Genomic DNA, 14,392 nt, shown 5'->3' with positions numbered 1-14,392 from the left:
CACTTCCACGTGTCCCGTCCCCCGTTGCTCAAGGCTGACTTTGCCCAGTGACACAGGAGGTGAGGTGGGTGTTTGATTTCCTCCTGCAAGCCCTGATTCCGATCCAGAATCCAGCCACAAAGCGCATTGAGTTTGAAGAAAACATTTATTGCCCAATGTGGGATCGGTTCCCTGTGCCCAGCAGCACTCGGGTACCAGGAGGAGGTGATGCAGTGGCTGCAGATGTGGGCTCCATCCAGGGGTTGTTTCCTTTCTCAACCTCCTCCATTTGACACAGCTCCTTCCAGAACAGCAATAACAGGATAAGTGATGGGCAGTGCACCAGCAGGAGGGAATTTAGTGAAGAAAGAAGCATTTCCTTTTCATCTGATTATGCATCTAAGAGGACCCAGAGAAGCCATGGGCTGCCCCAGTCATGCACACACTTGCCTGGCTGCTGATGGTGCCATTCTGGGGCAAAGCTGTGCTATGGGGGAGCTCAGTGTGCTCTGAAGGAAATTGGGGTTCAGACCTCTTAGGAAGTCAATATAAAGCTCATGCTCCCCCAGCACTTGGGATTAGTGTGGTTGAAGTTCTCCTGATGCCTCAGACCAATGCAGCGGTATGTTAGCTCTGATGCTCTGTTCGCATCCATCTCCTTCACCCTGACGATAAAGGTCCCCAAATCTCTGTATTTAACTGGTTTTATTTCACTCCTCAGATGCCTTTTGGCCAGGCACAAACCCCTTCTCTGCTGACTCCAATTGCACCAGAGCTTTAAGGACAAACACTTTGAGCTTATTCCCCCTTTCCCTCAGCTTCATTCACTTGTCCAGATTTAAATGTGATCCAGAAGCTTCTGCAACCTCCTGCTCAGCAGCTGCCTCCTGTTAACCTGAGGGAGCTGGGTCCTGCTCCCAGGTGCTGCCCATTGCCTATAATGGAGAGACCTGCCCTACTGTGAGCATCTCATCTCTGCCTCTGCCCCTCGACCCGTAGGGACAGTGCTAAAAGCAGGTTCTTGAGGTTGGGGGTATGGGGGGTTTGTTGGGTCCAGCCTGGCTGCTTCAAGTGGGGTTTGGGCACCTCTGGAAGCTTAGAGTCTCTTGATGGAGATGAGGAGATGGAGAACAGGAAAAGGTAGGATGTTTTTCACCTTCACTTTGTGAGAGGGAGCTTGCTCAGGGACTGGTCATTTGTAGGATAAAATGCCCTAAATCAGGCTGCAAAGGTCCAGTTAATGTTAAATGTTTATGTCTAATGTTAACTAATGTCCGTTAAAGTCTATTAATGTTAAGCAGTTCATGTTCTGATGGAAAAAATGAAGGAAAAGGTCTGTTTTTATGGGATTGGGTGGTGTTGCCTCTGCTGTCATGCGGTTGGAAGCTCAGGGCTGGACCCCAAGCCCAAAAGGAGCCTCTGTGCTGGGGTGGGAGGAGAACTGGCTTGTGCAGTCTTCCTGAACCCCATTAGCATCCAGCCAGGCTGGGAACCTGCTCATCACACCCTGGGGTGCAGGAAAAGCAAACCCCAACCTGGAAACAGCCTGAGGTTTGGGTGATGGTGCCTTTGTCTGAAGTGGGACCACGCAGGGCACCAGCCCCTCCTGCCCCATGGTTGCAGCCTCTGGGGGGGGGGCTTTGCTGTGGGGGGCAAAATCAGGAATTTCAGGGCCCAAATCTCATCCTTTAGCTATTTTTCCTGTTGCAGGGGCAGGTTTCCCACTGGAGATGCTCAAGTGCTGGGATTTGCTTTGGGGATTCACGTATTGCTGCATGTGTGTGTATTTTAACCCACCATGACTGCTGAAGCAGCACTGTGTGTATTTAGCCCCCTAAATCGTTTCCACCACCTTAAAAACCTCTCTCCAAGAGCCTGGTTTGGTGGCTGGAGCTATAACTGGGGATCTTGGCTCTGCCCATCCATGAGCAGCCACATACCCTTCTCCATGGCGCATACACGATCCCCTCTTCACTCAGCCCCAGGCACTTGGCCTGGGTCTCGAACTCTTCCCGTTGTGCTCTGCTCATGCTCAGGTTTCTGGCTGGAAAAGGAGAAGCATTTACCAGGCATTAAACATGGACCAGAGGCCTCGGTGTGTCCCTCTGCACCGCATCCCTGCCCCATGCTCCCACTGCTGCTTGCTGTGCCTATGGTCCCTATTGGGGTCTCTCAAGGTGAATATACTGGAACAAAACCAATTGGGGCATCACTTTTTGACCCTCTCCCCAGTCAGCTCTGGTCCTGCCTGCTTAAAGGGGTTGCAGAGTAGTCTGATGCTCCCACTGGGAAGGACTGAGTATGGAGGCAGCTCTCTATACGTGCCTTCAGGCTCCTGAGCAACAGCTTTGCAGCTTGGAAGGACAAGGGGAACCCTTATCAAGCCCTGCAATGCTGCTTTATGGGGTTGTGATCAGATCAGCTTTGCCTGCCCTGCAAAGCCACGTGCTCTGCCCTGGGAGGCAAGTACTGGAAAAGCAAGGTTGGCTTGAAAACACTGAGATTTGACAACGATATCGATGCTGAATTGTGTTTGCTTCCTGGCCTTGGGATGTTCAAGGTGCCAGTGGGTTTTGTCTTTAACTTGCTCTTTTTGCTCTGCCAAGAGATTTGGGGTTTAAAGGGGTTTGTCAATGTTCCTGTGACCCCTGGAGTGGCGGCCTCAGGGAAATCACTGTTGGCAAAGCCAAGCTGCTGCGTGGTTTTGGCTCATAATCCTATGTGTGTGTTTTGGTGTCCCACAGTAGCCCTAAGTTAGGATGGAGTTTGCGTACCATAGAGATACAGCCCCGAGTACGTCCTTTCCCTCTGCAGTTGGTACTGGATGAGTAAAACATCTTCAGAGCTGAGGTTCATCAGTGTCCCCACAGTCTGCTGGGTCTTGGCTTGGAGAGAGCAGCATCAGGTTGGGAACAGCCACAGCATCCAGGTGCTCAGTGCTGGAGCAGCGATACAACCCAGCCCAAGGGTGGGCAATGCCAAGACCCAGCCCTTAGCAATGGGTGAGGACAAATGTCCTGTATAGGGCGAGTTGTTCTTGGTTTGAATTGTGCTTCTTCAATGTGGGTCTGGGACGTGTAGGAGCCGAAGTCACCAGCTCCTGTCCCATCATTGCAATGTGCTGATGGCATCGCCCATTGGTGCTCGGGGTATGTGGTGGTAGGGTTGGTGCAAGCTGTATCTCAGGGGTCTTGCAATTCCCACCCCAAATGGCTCACCCCATGTCCCCGGTGAGGAGGGAACAGTTCAGAACGTGAGGCTACATTGATTCACTAAACCTGCCTTAAATGTTCCCCCCTTTCCCTGAGGGATTGTGGGGTAACTTTATAAATGAGGCATTCTTCTCCTAAGGGGTTCTGGCATGGCATTGCTTCCTAGGGTTTAGTGTGGCTTGATGGCAGGGTGTCCCTGGCCTGGGGGGGGGGGGTACATTTGGAATCCACTGAGGATTCAAACAGACAAATCAACCCAGGAACGCAATGAGTTGGATGATGTAAAACATGGTCATGGGTGTCTCATCCCATCATGATCCCATGGTTTGGGTGTCTCATCCCATCCAAGCCCCAGGCTGGGTGATAACCCCACCGGTGCTGCTCACCCTCCTTCACCAGCGTGGTGTTACCGGCAGTGATTTCCATGTAGGTGGAGTTGTTGGTGAGACATTGGTCCCCCCTGGGGAGAGAAACAGGAGGAGGGTGATGCAGGAACGGGGAGCAGAGACCCCTTCCTTATATCTAAATAAAGAGGGTGAGGAGGAATGGGGATGGAGGAGCAGCCATGGAGCCGTGCTCCTATCCCGTGCTGAAATCACTGCAGCGCATAAGAGGAGATGGGCAGGGACCGGGGGCTGCCTCTTACACGGCCACGCTCTGGGTGATGGGCAGCTCCTGCTCGCCGGCACCAGGCTCCACGTGGAGGTATCCGTGATCGATGAGCAGCATCTCCAGGAGGTGCCGGGGGAACTGGGCAGCCCCGGCCACGTACAGCCAGGTCCCCAGGAGCTGCAGGGACACAGGGGCAGCGCAGTGAGGGCTTTGGGCGTGCAGGGGGGAGGTTTGCACCCTCCCGTGGTACATTGCTGTTTGCGACCTCTGGTCGTTGCCCTTCTCGCCCTGCATTGGCAGCAAAGCGAAACCTGCGCAAACAAATGGAAATGGGGGGAGAACGGCTGGATTGGATCGGGAATGGTGCTGGATGCGGGCGTCCCAGTGCCCTGTGCTGCCATAGGGGACTCGCACCAAAACCAAACCCCCCCCAGCTTTCCTTGCTTTGAGGTCCCCGCTGGGATTTGCTGCGGGAGCACTGCGTGACTCAAGGTGTTTGGGGAGCAAACGCTTCCCGTTGCTGCAGATGTGCTGCTGAGGCTCCCCTCCAGGTGAGAGGGGGGGAAAGGGAGGTTTCCCCTTCCCCACGGCGCAGGGAGGCTGTGCGGAGCACACTGCATCCCCCGGGATCGGCTCCCTCCTACCTTGGCTGCGGTGCTGTTGTCGGGGCGCAGGGCTCCGCAGGGGACGGCGGCTGCAGGCAGCAGCGAGGTGAGGATGAGGATGAGGATGGGAGCCATGGCTGTGGCTGCCTGAGAGCGAGGAGCCCAGGACACACGGACGGGTTCGCTTGTCTGCTTGTGGGGTGGGACGGGACGGGAGGGCTCAGCTCTGCGCTGGTGATGCAATGGGCACCTAACGGGGACTTTGCTTTAACCTGGCAGAGGGGAGACTGAGATGAGCTCTTAGGCAGAAGCTCTTCCCTGTGAGGGTGCTGAGGCGCTGGCACAGGGTGCCCAGAGAAGCTGTGGCTGCCCCATCCCTGGCAGTGTTCAAGGCCAGGTTGGACACAGGGGCTTGGAGCAAGCTGCTCTAGTGGAAGGGGTCCCTGTCCCTATCCCACTGCTGCCCCCATGCAGGGCAGGACTTGCTCTCCCGCCTTGGTTTCTATTTGCCTCTCCCCTTCCGATGTGGAGCCTCCCCAGGACCCTCACTCTGGCCCTTGGTGATGTTTTCCCCCAATCTCTCCCCCTGTTTCTGCTCAGAGACACCCAGGGACAGCACAATGTCACCCCACGTCACCCCAACCCCTGTGCAAGCCCCTGGTGCAGGCAGAGCCCCATAGGGTTTAGCTTGAGAATTCAGGGCAGGATGTTGAGGTGCTAAAAGCACCTTGATTGAGTCCTCGTGGAGGAGACCCAAGGGGTTTGGATGGTGGGTGCTCACGTCCTGGTGCCCCATAGTAGAGGGGAACCAGCGGATGGGGTGGCCAAGGGGATCCTGTGCTGCCATGGGGCTGGTGAAGGGATGAGCACCTCTGTGCCCACTGCCGTGATCTGGGTTTTGTATGGGTCTTGTCACCCCTCTCAGTAGGGTTGGAGGTGCAGCATCCTGGGCAGGGCAGGCAGGAGGGGTCCCATGGTCCCAGTGAGGATGCAGCAGGCTGTTGTAACACGGGTTTATTGCGGGTCCAGGAGAGAGCAGGGAACCGGGTGCTTCGTCCAGGAGGAAAACCAAAGCCTCAACAGAAAGTCCTGAGGCTGAGCTGAGCTGGGGTGTCCCCATGGAGGGACCGCAGGAGGATGAGGATGGAGTGGCCCATGGGGGTTATTTCAGCTGTGGCTCTGCATCTCCTTCACCCTTCTTCTCCCAGGGCAGGGGACAGGCATCCTGTGGGATAGGAGAGAGCATCCATCCTTGCCCCAGAGAATCAGGAATGACCAAGGTGGATGCTCGGGGAGGAGAAGGGAGTTAGTGCCGTGGTGGGGAACTGCTCACACATCCCGCCCTGTATCCCCATCCCATCCGATGGCAGGGGCTGGTCCAGGGCTGGTGCTCACCCACCCCGGGGATGGGTTTGTACCTTCTCGGAGGTGATGAAGATGTCCTCCTCCGTGAAGCCCAGGCAGTGCAGGTGGGATCTGAACTCCTCCAACTGCTCCTTGCTCACGTTGGGCGTCCGTGCTGTGGAGAAATGGGGGGCAAAAAGGGGAAGGGGGAGAAGTAGGGGAGGTTTGGGGGTGCTTTGCTCCTTGGTGGTACCTGTAGTGCAGATGGGGAGCTCTCTGCATGCCCACCCCTCTACATATCAGAGGAGAAGGGGCTTTTTGCTCTGCTTGCAAGGGCTGGGAATACCCACATCCATCAATGAACCCCTTTGTGAGGGTTGGGGATGCCTATCCCCATTGATGTGACCCTGGCCAGGGACGTGCCCCAGGGATCCCCGGGCAGCATCCGCTCACCTGAGAGGCTCAGACTTGGGAAGTCATCATTGAGATGGTTGAGGATCAGCAGGTCCTTGTCGCTTTGGATCAGTTTGGCCGTGGCAAACACTTGGCCATCGACTGGAAGGCACAGAGAGAGCGGGGTCACCCACTGGTGAGCATCACCCCGTGCTGGGGCTGCTCACCCCCCTTATCCTCATCCCAATGGGGACCAGTCTGGTCCCCAAGCACTGCTGTACCCATTGCATGGGGTGGAAGAAACCTCCCACCCCCTCCAGACATGGTTTTAGGTGGAAAGGGGCCTGATGCCAAACGCTGTGGGGCAGAAGCGGCAGGGGGCAAGGTGTGGCTGTGTCACGGTCCCCATGTCCCATCCCATCCATCGCAGCCGGGGCTTTACCATGCGCCAAGGTGGAGTTGTACCGAAAGACCAGGACCTTGCTGCTGTTCCTCTCCAGGCACGTCTCATTCCTGCAGGGCAGAGGGCTCAGATGGGACAAATTCTTCCCCCCAAACTGCCCTCCCCAAGGGGTTCAGAACCCAAACACTTGGGCACGGCTGCTCCGCAGCCCCGTGTCTGTGAGGGAGGGATGGCCCCAGCCACCCTTGGGGATGGGGGATGCTGCTGAGGGGTGAATCCCATCCTCACAGCCGCATGATTTCAGTGACGTCGAGCTCGTCCTCGTGGCTGCTGGGCGAGAAGGAGAAAGCTGCGTGCTTCAGGGCTCTCAGCTCCTCCAGGTGAGGCGGGTACCTGGAGGCACCGGCGATGTAGATCCAGTGTCCCAGGAGCTGCCGAGAGGAGCAGAATGGGGCTGGTTTGGGGTGGTGGGGGGTCCTTGCTGGGCTCATCCTTGAGCACCGTGGGAGTAAAAGCATCCATTGCGCCCTGCTGTGCCCCAGTGTGTGACTGCCCCAGGTAGGATCCAGCCTGGGTAAGGGGCCCTTGGGTTTGTGCCCTCCTTGCTCAAGTGATGCTCCAGCTCTCTGGGTGGCCAGCGTGTGTCTGCAGTGCTGTCCCCTCTGCTCTGTGCCTGGTGCTCGTTGCTTTCCTCCCATTAAACATCCCCAAGGGACTAAATCCTGTTCATGCAGTGAAGGGTTTTGTGGATGGAGACTCTCTGACACTCGAAGGGCTCACAATAGAATGGCAGCACACGAGGGATGGTGCTGCCCGCCTGATTTGAGTGGGGACATGGAAGCAGGAGCCACCCACAGGTGCCCTGCTCATGGGGTTATGGGAGCAGAGCTGCAAGGCTTCACCTCTTCCCGTGCTCCCGGGCAGCAGGAGCTTGACTTCTTGTTAGGGAAATCAGCATTGAGCTGTCAATTGGGTCCGTAACCTCCCCCTGCACCCAGTGATGCTGACAGGAAAGGACCAGTGCTTACCCGAGGGATGGTGGCATTGTCGAAGGTGACCGGGATGAGTGGGGCACAAGTTGGGGCTGCGAGGGTGAGCGGCAGCCCCAGGAGGAAGATGAGGCCGGGCAGCATCGCTGGGCTGGATGAGAGGAGGCTCCTGCACTGAGCCGCTGCTGCCTGGCTCTGTCCCTTATATACAGCACCTGCAAACGGGGCCATCGCCAGCCCTGATGTGCTTGTTCAGCTGCGGGGCTGTTTGCTCAGCTATGAGGCAATAGCACGTGGAGGAAACCGAACCTGCAAAAGAGGGGAAAACCCAACCCCTGCTTGCACCAGTGCAGGCTTTGGGGCATGGAAACTGCAGTTTTGTGGGTGCCTCTTTGTCCAAACGGCCCCTGGATGTGGTTTTCCCCCACGGGGCACATAAACACCCATGGTGGGGCTGGAGGCGGCTGCTCTCCCATGGGGATGTCAGGGGTTTGGGTCTGCATCCATGTGGGTGCTGCTGGGGATGGGGTGAGTCCTTGGCACGGGAAGGACCTGGAGGTGCTGGGATGAGCACAGAGGTCCCAAAGATGATGAGGGCTGGAGCAGCTCTGCTCTGGAGCCAGCCTGGGAGAGCTGGGCTGGGTCAGCCTGGAGAAGAGAAGGCTCCTGAAGGGGAGACCTGAGAGCAGCTCCAGTGCCTAAAGGGGCTGCAGGAAAGCTGGAGAGGGGCTTGGGACAAGGGATGCAGGGACAGGCCAAGGGGAATGGCTTTAACCTGCCCGAGGGGAGACTGAGATGAGCTCTGAGGCAGAAGCTCTTCCCTGTGAGGGTGCTGAGGCGCTGGCACAGGGTGCCCAGAGAAGCTGTGGCTGCCCCATCCCTGGCAGTGTTCAAGGCCAGGTTGGACACAGGGGCTTGGAGCAAGCTGCTCTAGTGGAAGGTGTCCCTGCCTGTGGCAGGGGTTGGAGCTGGAGGAGCTTTAAGGTCCCTTCCAACCCAAACCAGTCTCTGTTTTCTGATGCTAAGCTGCACTGTTTAAAATCAAAACACCCTCTGCCCCATCTCCTTCCTCTTCCCAGCAGTGCCAGTGTCCTGTGCTGCCAATGCCAGCCCACCAGCACGTTCATGGCACCCCTTAAGCTGTGAAAATTGGGAGCTGAGCTCCCTGTTGTGTGCTGGTAGCCTTGTGGTGCTTGTTGCTTGTCTCATCCTAGTGCTGCAATGATAAAGTGGCTTTTGGGCTGCGGATGCTGTTAACATACACAGCTGATAAATTACTTACCTTAGAGTAATTAATTATTGTAAGTAATTCAAGCAAGCTAAAATAACTGGTAGCAACAGGGTCTTGTTGAGCAAACCCTGTCTGGGGATGGGGCACAAGGCAGGGAACAACCCACGCTGTGGATTTGGGCTTTTAGCAGCATGAAGACATTACACCACCTTTAAAGGCAGGATCTCCCTTCAAGGGGTTTGTGTTTGCTCCAACCCCGCTCACAATGGAGCGCAGTGATTTATGCACGGGCCGTGTTTGCTGTGTCCCTGCCCGCAGGAGCTGTGTGTGACCGGCTCACACGGGTCAGGCCAATGCTGACCTGGCCCCAGCACCCAGCACCCTACAGTGCCCGGGGGTGTCCCTCAGCCCCCCCCTCCCAGCTGCAGGAGCACTGCCGGGAAGGGGAGCAGTGTGGGATGAGCAAACAGAGCACGGCCGCTTCCCGCTGTCCCTGATGCAACCCAGGGCCAGGTCCCATAGTGTGCGGTGTGATGGGGTGTGAGGGGTCACCCAACGTCCCCCTACCCCAGCTTGAGCCCATAGGGGCTTTGCTGCTGTCCCCAATGTGTGTGGTGCTTGTGGTGGCAGGGATAAGGCTTTAGTCTGAGGCTGGGGCTCTGGAGCAAGGAGAAGATGGGTTTCAAATCAGCTTGGAGCAATGAGATGTGATTTGGGCTTCATGTGAAAAGCATCAGCTCGGCTTTCTCTTTCTTTCTCCTTTCTCCTCTTGCTCCCTGCTGCTGTCAGGATATAATTTGAGGTTTATGGTTATCTGAGTAATTTTGCAGAAGAGGGAAACAGATTCCATGAGGCTTCAGCTGTTAGATACTGAGCTCGTGGAATCCCAACTGGCTGGGGTTAGAAGGGACCTTAAAGCTTCCACTAGAGCAGGGTGCTCCAGACCCCTGTGTCCAACCTGGCCTTGAACACTGCCAGGGATGGGGCAGCCACAGCTTCTCTGGGCACCCTGTGCCAGCGCCTCAGCACCCTCACAGGGAAGAGCTTCTGCCTCAGAGCTCATCTCAGTCTCCCCTCTGGCAGGTTAAAGCCATTCCCCTTGGCCTGTCCCTGCATCCCTTGTCCCAAGCCCCTCTCCAGCTTTCCTGCAGCCCCTTCAGGCACTGGAGCTGCTCTCAGGTCTCCCCTTCAGGATCCTTCTCCAGGCTGACCCAGCCCAGCTCTCCCAGCCTGGCTCCAGAGCAGAGCTGCTCTTTATGGGTGGTGCGGTGACGCACAGCAGTGGGGAGCCATCAGCATCCCGACCTTGTGCACTTGCATTTAGCATCCTGCTGAGGGCTGTGGGCTCCCCAGGGCTGTCAAGGTTAACATGCTCAAGAGTGGAGTTTTTCTGCACTCGTTGCCCATTCATCTTCCCACGAAGAAGCAAATAAACCCACAGCAGCCCCGTTTCATTGCCTCAGTTTTAAATATTTATTAAAAGTCCAAAAAAAAAAAAAAAAAAAGGAAAAAGGGAAAAAATAGAAAAAAAAAAACTTTAATGAGAACAAACAGGAGCTGATGGCAACAGAGGAACAACCCCGGGGGGTTCTGTGTGTGTGTGCAGGGGAAGGCAGCAAGCGGGCAGTGAGTGACTGTGATTTCAGCCTGGGGGTACCGGGGCGAGCCGGCCCCGAGGGTGAGGTATTCCTGAGCCAAGGCAGGGCTGCGAGGAGGGTGAGGTATATGGGGCAGATCTGGTTTAGCCTTCTCTGATGGCTGTTGGGAAGCCACCACCAGGCAGTAGTTAGAGAAGGGGAATGAATACACAAAGAGACTCACAAATAACTTCTTTTTTTTTCCTCAGAAAAATAAAATCCATAGTCCGTAAGAGACACGAAAACTCCATCCAGGCACTGAAGCGTTTCTGATACAGTACGGCTCCGATTACATCAATATTATTCCTTATATAGAATTAAAGATTACCATAATTAACCTCTTTAAAAACCAACCAAAAAAAAATCCTCCAAATTTACATATAAAGACTAAAATTTTCTACAAAACTTAACAAAACCAAACCCCTCCAAGCCCGGCTGGGTTCTGGAGCAAGGAACCGTCGCGGCAGTCTTGACAGAGGGGCCAGACTGAAGGGTTAAATACGACCTTAGACCAGGGAACACGAGCTTAGACCAGAGGGAGTTGCATGACAACCGGACTCAAATACAGCTCTCTCTGAGGCTCAGGGCTTGCAGCCCTCACTCCCCTCCCAAAGCAGTGAAGTGCTGTTGAACCAGAAGTTAAATCATCGAATTTGCTTTGAAAACACCCTTTGAACAAGTGATTTTTGGCATCCATGGGGACTAAAGGATCCCTTTAGAGGTGGCTGTTTCCTGATTTAGCTGTGGAGCATCACCTCATCCCCTCTTCGTAGAGAGGTGGTCCCATGGGGTTCTCTACTGGGGGTCTGTGGCAAGACACTGTAGCACCTTCACAACTTTAAATAAAGTCATACATATAAAACAAGACACTTTGTTAAGAGCACCAGAGATTTCACAGTGAGAGGTAGAAACACAGCAGACGAGCCCATCCTCTCTCTCTTGTTTTAGCACCAATCTCTTCCCCTCTCCTCCTTCCATTCCCCCCTACTCGGCTTCGGGACTCTCCCTTATCCCAGTGCCGCGCACGAGGAGGGATGCTGTTAAACGTGGAAAGGAGGAACCTAGTTTATTATATATTTTTTTCTCTTTTCTTTTTCTTCTTTTTTTTTTTTTTTTGCTTTAAATAATATAATATATATATTTTGTTTCTTTCTAATATTGCACATCAAAATGCTTCCGGTACACAGAGCAGCCAGATTCAACTCGCAGCTCCGCCTGGGAGACCTGATGCAGCACGTGGCCATCCAGAAGGCGACAAGCTCTGAGAGGGAAGCTCTATCCTTTTAATCACTTTTCAATGGCAAGAACATTTGGTAACTCGGGAACCAGGGAAAACAAATGGGGTTTAGGGTGGGGGGAACCCCCAAAACAACCCACACTGCGAGCTGCTTGAGGTTTCTCTCTGTTTTCTTTGGTCATGGAAAAAGCTTTGTGTGTGGAACCGCTGGCAACATCTGGATCCCTTTTCGTCTTCGCATCCCGACTGATACCCGCTTCCCCTTCGCCCTTGTTACTCCTCCTTCCAACAACCTGCTGAGTTCAGTAGATCACGGGTTCTTTGAGACCTTGAGCCAAAGGCTAAGAGCAAGAGTTGACCCGAAAGACACAGCCCCGCTGTCCTTGCTGCAGAGAGGTGGGAGAGCCTGTGTAAACGCATAGGCCAAACGTGGGGTCAAAGCCTTGGATCCAGGTTTCTGTGGCTTTGTTCAAAGGAAGCACACGGGGCCGACCTCGAGGTGATAGTGCTTTCCTGGCTCGGATGGAGGGAGGTTGTAGATGTTGACAATAGGCAGCTGCTGAGGGTCCTGTGTCCGAAAGGAAAAGAGAGTCCGATGCCAGCGTCCATCCTTGATCTGTGCAGGGCGGAGGGACGGAGAAAGAGCTGTTTAATTGGGGTACGAATCACAGAATGGTTTGGGTTGGAAAGGACCTTAAGATCATCCAGTTCCAACCCCACTGCTGGAAAGGGATGCGTTTCTGAGGTATAAGGTAGAAAAGCCCTGCAGGTGATAAGGGACTGACGTTTGGGTTGAGAATTAGAGAGTATTTTGGGGATCCTTTTTGCAGGTCAAACTGAGCTTGAAATGGTACCCCCCAAACACAACCCCTAATGAAGTGAACCCAAATACAGACACACAGCTACTGACTCCGGGCAAGATCCAAGGGGCAATTCCCCCTTCTACCATCTAACTGCTGACACACATGCCACTTAACTCTGGAACTGAACACTTCTCTTTCTATTTGAAGGCTTATCTACTTAACAGGAGCTGCTCTAGCACCCTGGGCTGAAAAAACAAAGCAGTGAACAGGTAAACTAGACCCGTCCCCCTTCTTCTTGATGGAATAAGCAGCACAGGTACAACTTGAACCTTGCTGTGTGCAGAATGGGTTCAACGCGACATCTCCATCTCTCCCCTCTCTTGCAGCAACTCACCCTGCAGTCATCCGCTGCCACCTCTGGCCTGAGCTGCCCCCGTGCCTCAAACACCTGCCCATTCCAGGCCCGGAAGCGCACGGCGCTATCCGTAGGCTCCGAGGAGGAGCCGTCGCGCCAGACGGAGGCGTTGAGGCAGTGGATGGTGATGTGCTGCACCGCCTCCGAGCTCAGGAGCCGCAGGAAGTTCATCTGCACCCTGCCGACGTCGAAATCCAGCTGTGAACGGGACAGAGGTGTTAGGGGTACCCCTGGAGCGGGGCTGGGGCGTCAGTGCATGGTGTAACAGTAGAGGTGGTCCCTGTGCTCTGGATGTGCAGGGACGGATCGGGTCAATGGGCATTAAGGCCAGATGCCAAGTCAACGTGGACGGTTTCCCTATGGACACAGCAGCTCCTTTATTGAGAGCAGTCAGGTCCGTAAGGGATAATAATGTAAACTTGGAGTTCCAGACACACTCCTGCAATGAAGCGAGGCGGCAGGTTCAGTTCATCTGCAGATGAACACCGGTATTGATACTGCTATTGTTATTACAGAAGCTTCCTCAATAAAAGCCCTGGAGTTAGAAAGCTGGATGTTGGAGCTTGACCTCGCTTCGTGACCAGGACATTAAATAATCCAACAAAGCATTTGGGAGCAGTGTGTTTGCAGAATTCCTGCCCTCTGTTTGGGTTATGGGTTAACCAAACACTGCTGGAAAAGCCCTGTTTTGTCTTCAAGAGTCAAGAGCGCTCTTGGGTATGGTTTTAAGCTGTGTGAGAGCAATCCTGAATGTCACAGCTACACCAATTCTGCCTCGAGGCGAAGCCAATGGGCTCTGTCATAGCAGGCAGTGGTGGTGCTCCGGGATGACACACTCCTGGGTAAATATTTCATAACAGTGTATGGGAAATGCCATGCTGGGGTTGAGCTGTGTGTACCTTGGAGACGGTGATGGGGCTGAGACACGTCTGCCCACCACTGGTGAAGTTACAGGTGACCTGAATGGTGTCTGAGGAACAGCCAAGGTTTGGGTCTATCCAGTAGGTACCTGAAGAAACAGAAGTTTTGGGGGTTAAAAAGAGCACTTTATCTTTGACGTGATGAGAAAAGGTGAGTTCTAATAGCTGCATTACTGCTCCCATGGGAGGAGACCAGTTTGGGTCATGTGAATTTGCCCTATGGAGGACGCAGCCATCACGGGCTCAGGGCTTCCTACCATCGTTCATCTTCTGTTCACAGTTCATGAGGTCTCGACAGATGCGTGCGGGGTTTTCCTTGGTTCCCAGGGGTCTCTTGATGCTCTGAATGAGGTTGCTGAGGTAGTGTAGTGTCTTAAAGATCTCCCCTCCGTGGTCCAGCATGAGGAAGTCTGGATGTTGGTAACCCTGGAGAGAGAAGGATGCAAAGTCAGGTGTGTCTTGGGGGGGGGGCACAAGACGCTGTAACCATAAGGGTTTCTGCTTTATATGGGGCAAAAGCAGTGGGGCAAAGACGGGCTGTGTCTGGGACCCAGTGAACTTCATCCCATGCACTCTCCTGAATGGGACATCTCTAAAGGGATGAGGTCTCAA

General features: G+C 54.5%; 3 protein-coding genes across 3 annotated transcripts in view; all 3 read right to left on the bottom strand.

The window, feature by feature from the left end:
• Nucleotides 1–130: 130 nt before the first annotated feature.
• On the bottom strand, nucleotides 131–4,543 carry LOC130597437 (alpha-1-acid glycoprotein 1-like). Its single transcript, XM_057405983.1, has 6 exons — nucleotides 4,448–4,543; nucleotides 3,838–3,980; nucleotides 3,578–3,651; nucleotides 2,754–2,864; nucleotides 1,920–2,023; nucleotides 131–280 (listed from the first exon to the last, which is right to left on the bottom strand). The coding sequence occupies exons 1-6, from the start codon at nucleotides 4,541–4,543 to the stop codon at nucleotides 146–148; spliced, it is 663 nt and encodes a 220-aa protein (XP_057261966.1). The 3' UTR covers nucleotides 131–145.
• A 948-nt stretch (nucleotides 4,544–5,491) lies between these two features.
• On the bottom strand, nucleotides 5,492–7,783 carry LOC130597436 (alpha-1-acid glycoprotein 1-like). Its single transcript, XM_057405982.1, has 6 exons — nucleotides 7,577–7,783; nucleotides 6,837–6,979; nucleotides 6,588–6,658; nucleotides 6,206–6,307; nucleotides 5,827–5,927; nucleotides 5,492–5,633 (listed from the first exon to the last, which is right to left on the bottom strand). The coding sequence occupies exons 1-6, from the start codon at nucleotides 7,766–7,768 to the stop codon at nucleotides 5,571–5,573; spliced, it is 672 nt and encodes a 223-aa protein (XP_057261965.1). The 5' UTR covers nucleotides 7,769–7,783; the 3' UTR covers nucleotides 5,492–5,570.
• Nucleotides 7,784–10,356: 2,573 nt separating this feature from the next.
• The window catches only part of COL27A1 (collagen type XXVII alpha 1 chain), a 151,717-nt gene continuing 147,681 nt past the window's right edge, over nucleotides 10,357–14,392 (bottom strand). Inside the window, exons 58-61 of the mRNA XM_057405899.1 lie at nucleotides 14,038–14,206; nucleotides 13,760–13,869; nucleotides 12,840–13,058; nucleotides 10,357–12,258 (exon numbers count right to left, since the gene is read on the bottom strand). Of these exons, the coding sequence (XP_057261882.1) occupies nucleotides 12,112–12,258; nucleotides 12,840–13,058; nucleotides 13,760–13,869; nucleotides 14,038–14,206 (645 nt within the window). The 3' untranslated portion in view covers nucleotides 10,357–12,111. The remainder of the gene's footprint in view (nucleotides 12,259–12,839; nucleotides 13,059–13,759; nucleotides 13,870–14,037; nucleotides 14,207–14,392) is intronic.

Source organism: Pezoporus wallicus, unplaced genomic scaffold (genome assembly GCF_028554395.1).
Source record: "Pezoporus wallicus isolate ANWC-B61680 ecotype Strahan unplaced genomic scaffold, APGP_CSIRO_Pwel_v1 contig_4684, whole genome shotgun sequence".
Classification (NCBI taxonomy): domain Eukaryota; kingdom Metazoa; phylum Chordata; class Aves; order Psittaciformes; family Psittacidae; genus Pezoporus; species Pezoporus wallicus.
The sequence above is the reverse complement of the archived record's forward strand: the minus strand, read 5'-3'. Positions and strand labels throughout refer to the sequence as shown.

What these genes read in the sequence shown, in the direction of transcription:
- LOC130597437 (XM_057405983.1), bottom strand. Translation starts at nt 4,543, where the DNA reads ATGGCTCCCATCCTCATCCTCATCCTCACCTCGCTGCTGCCTGCAGCC. An exon ending in ACAACAGCACCGCAGCCAAG is followed by an intron (nt 3,981 to 4,447) that starts GTAGGAGGGAGC and finishes GTGTCCCTGCAG; the next exon opens with CTCCTGGGGACCTGGCTGTA. An exon ending in ATCACCCAGAGCGTGGCCGT is followed by an intron (nt 3,652 to 3,837) that starts GTAAGAGGCAGC and finishes TTCTCTCCCCAG; the next exon opens with GGGGGACCAATGTCTCACCA.
- LOC130597436 (XM_057405982.1), bottom strand. Translation starts at nt 7,768, where the DNA reads ATGGCCCCGTTTGCAGGTGCTGTATATAAGGGACAGAGCCAGGCAGCA. An exon ending in ACAATGCCACCATCCCTCGG is followed by an intron (nt 6,980 to 7,576) that starts GTAAGCACTGGT and finishes TCCTCTCGGCAG; the next exon opens with CTCCTGGGACACTGGATCTA. An exon ending in TCTTCATCACCTCCGAGAAG is followed by an intron (nt 5,634 to 5,826) that starts GTACAAACCCAT and finishes CCTATCCCACAG; the next exon opens with GATGCCTGTCCCCTGCCCTG.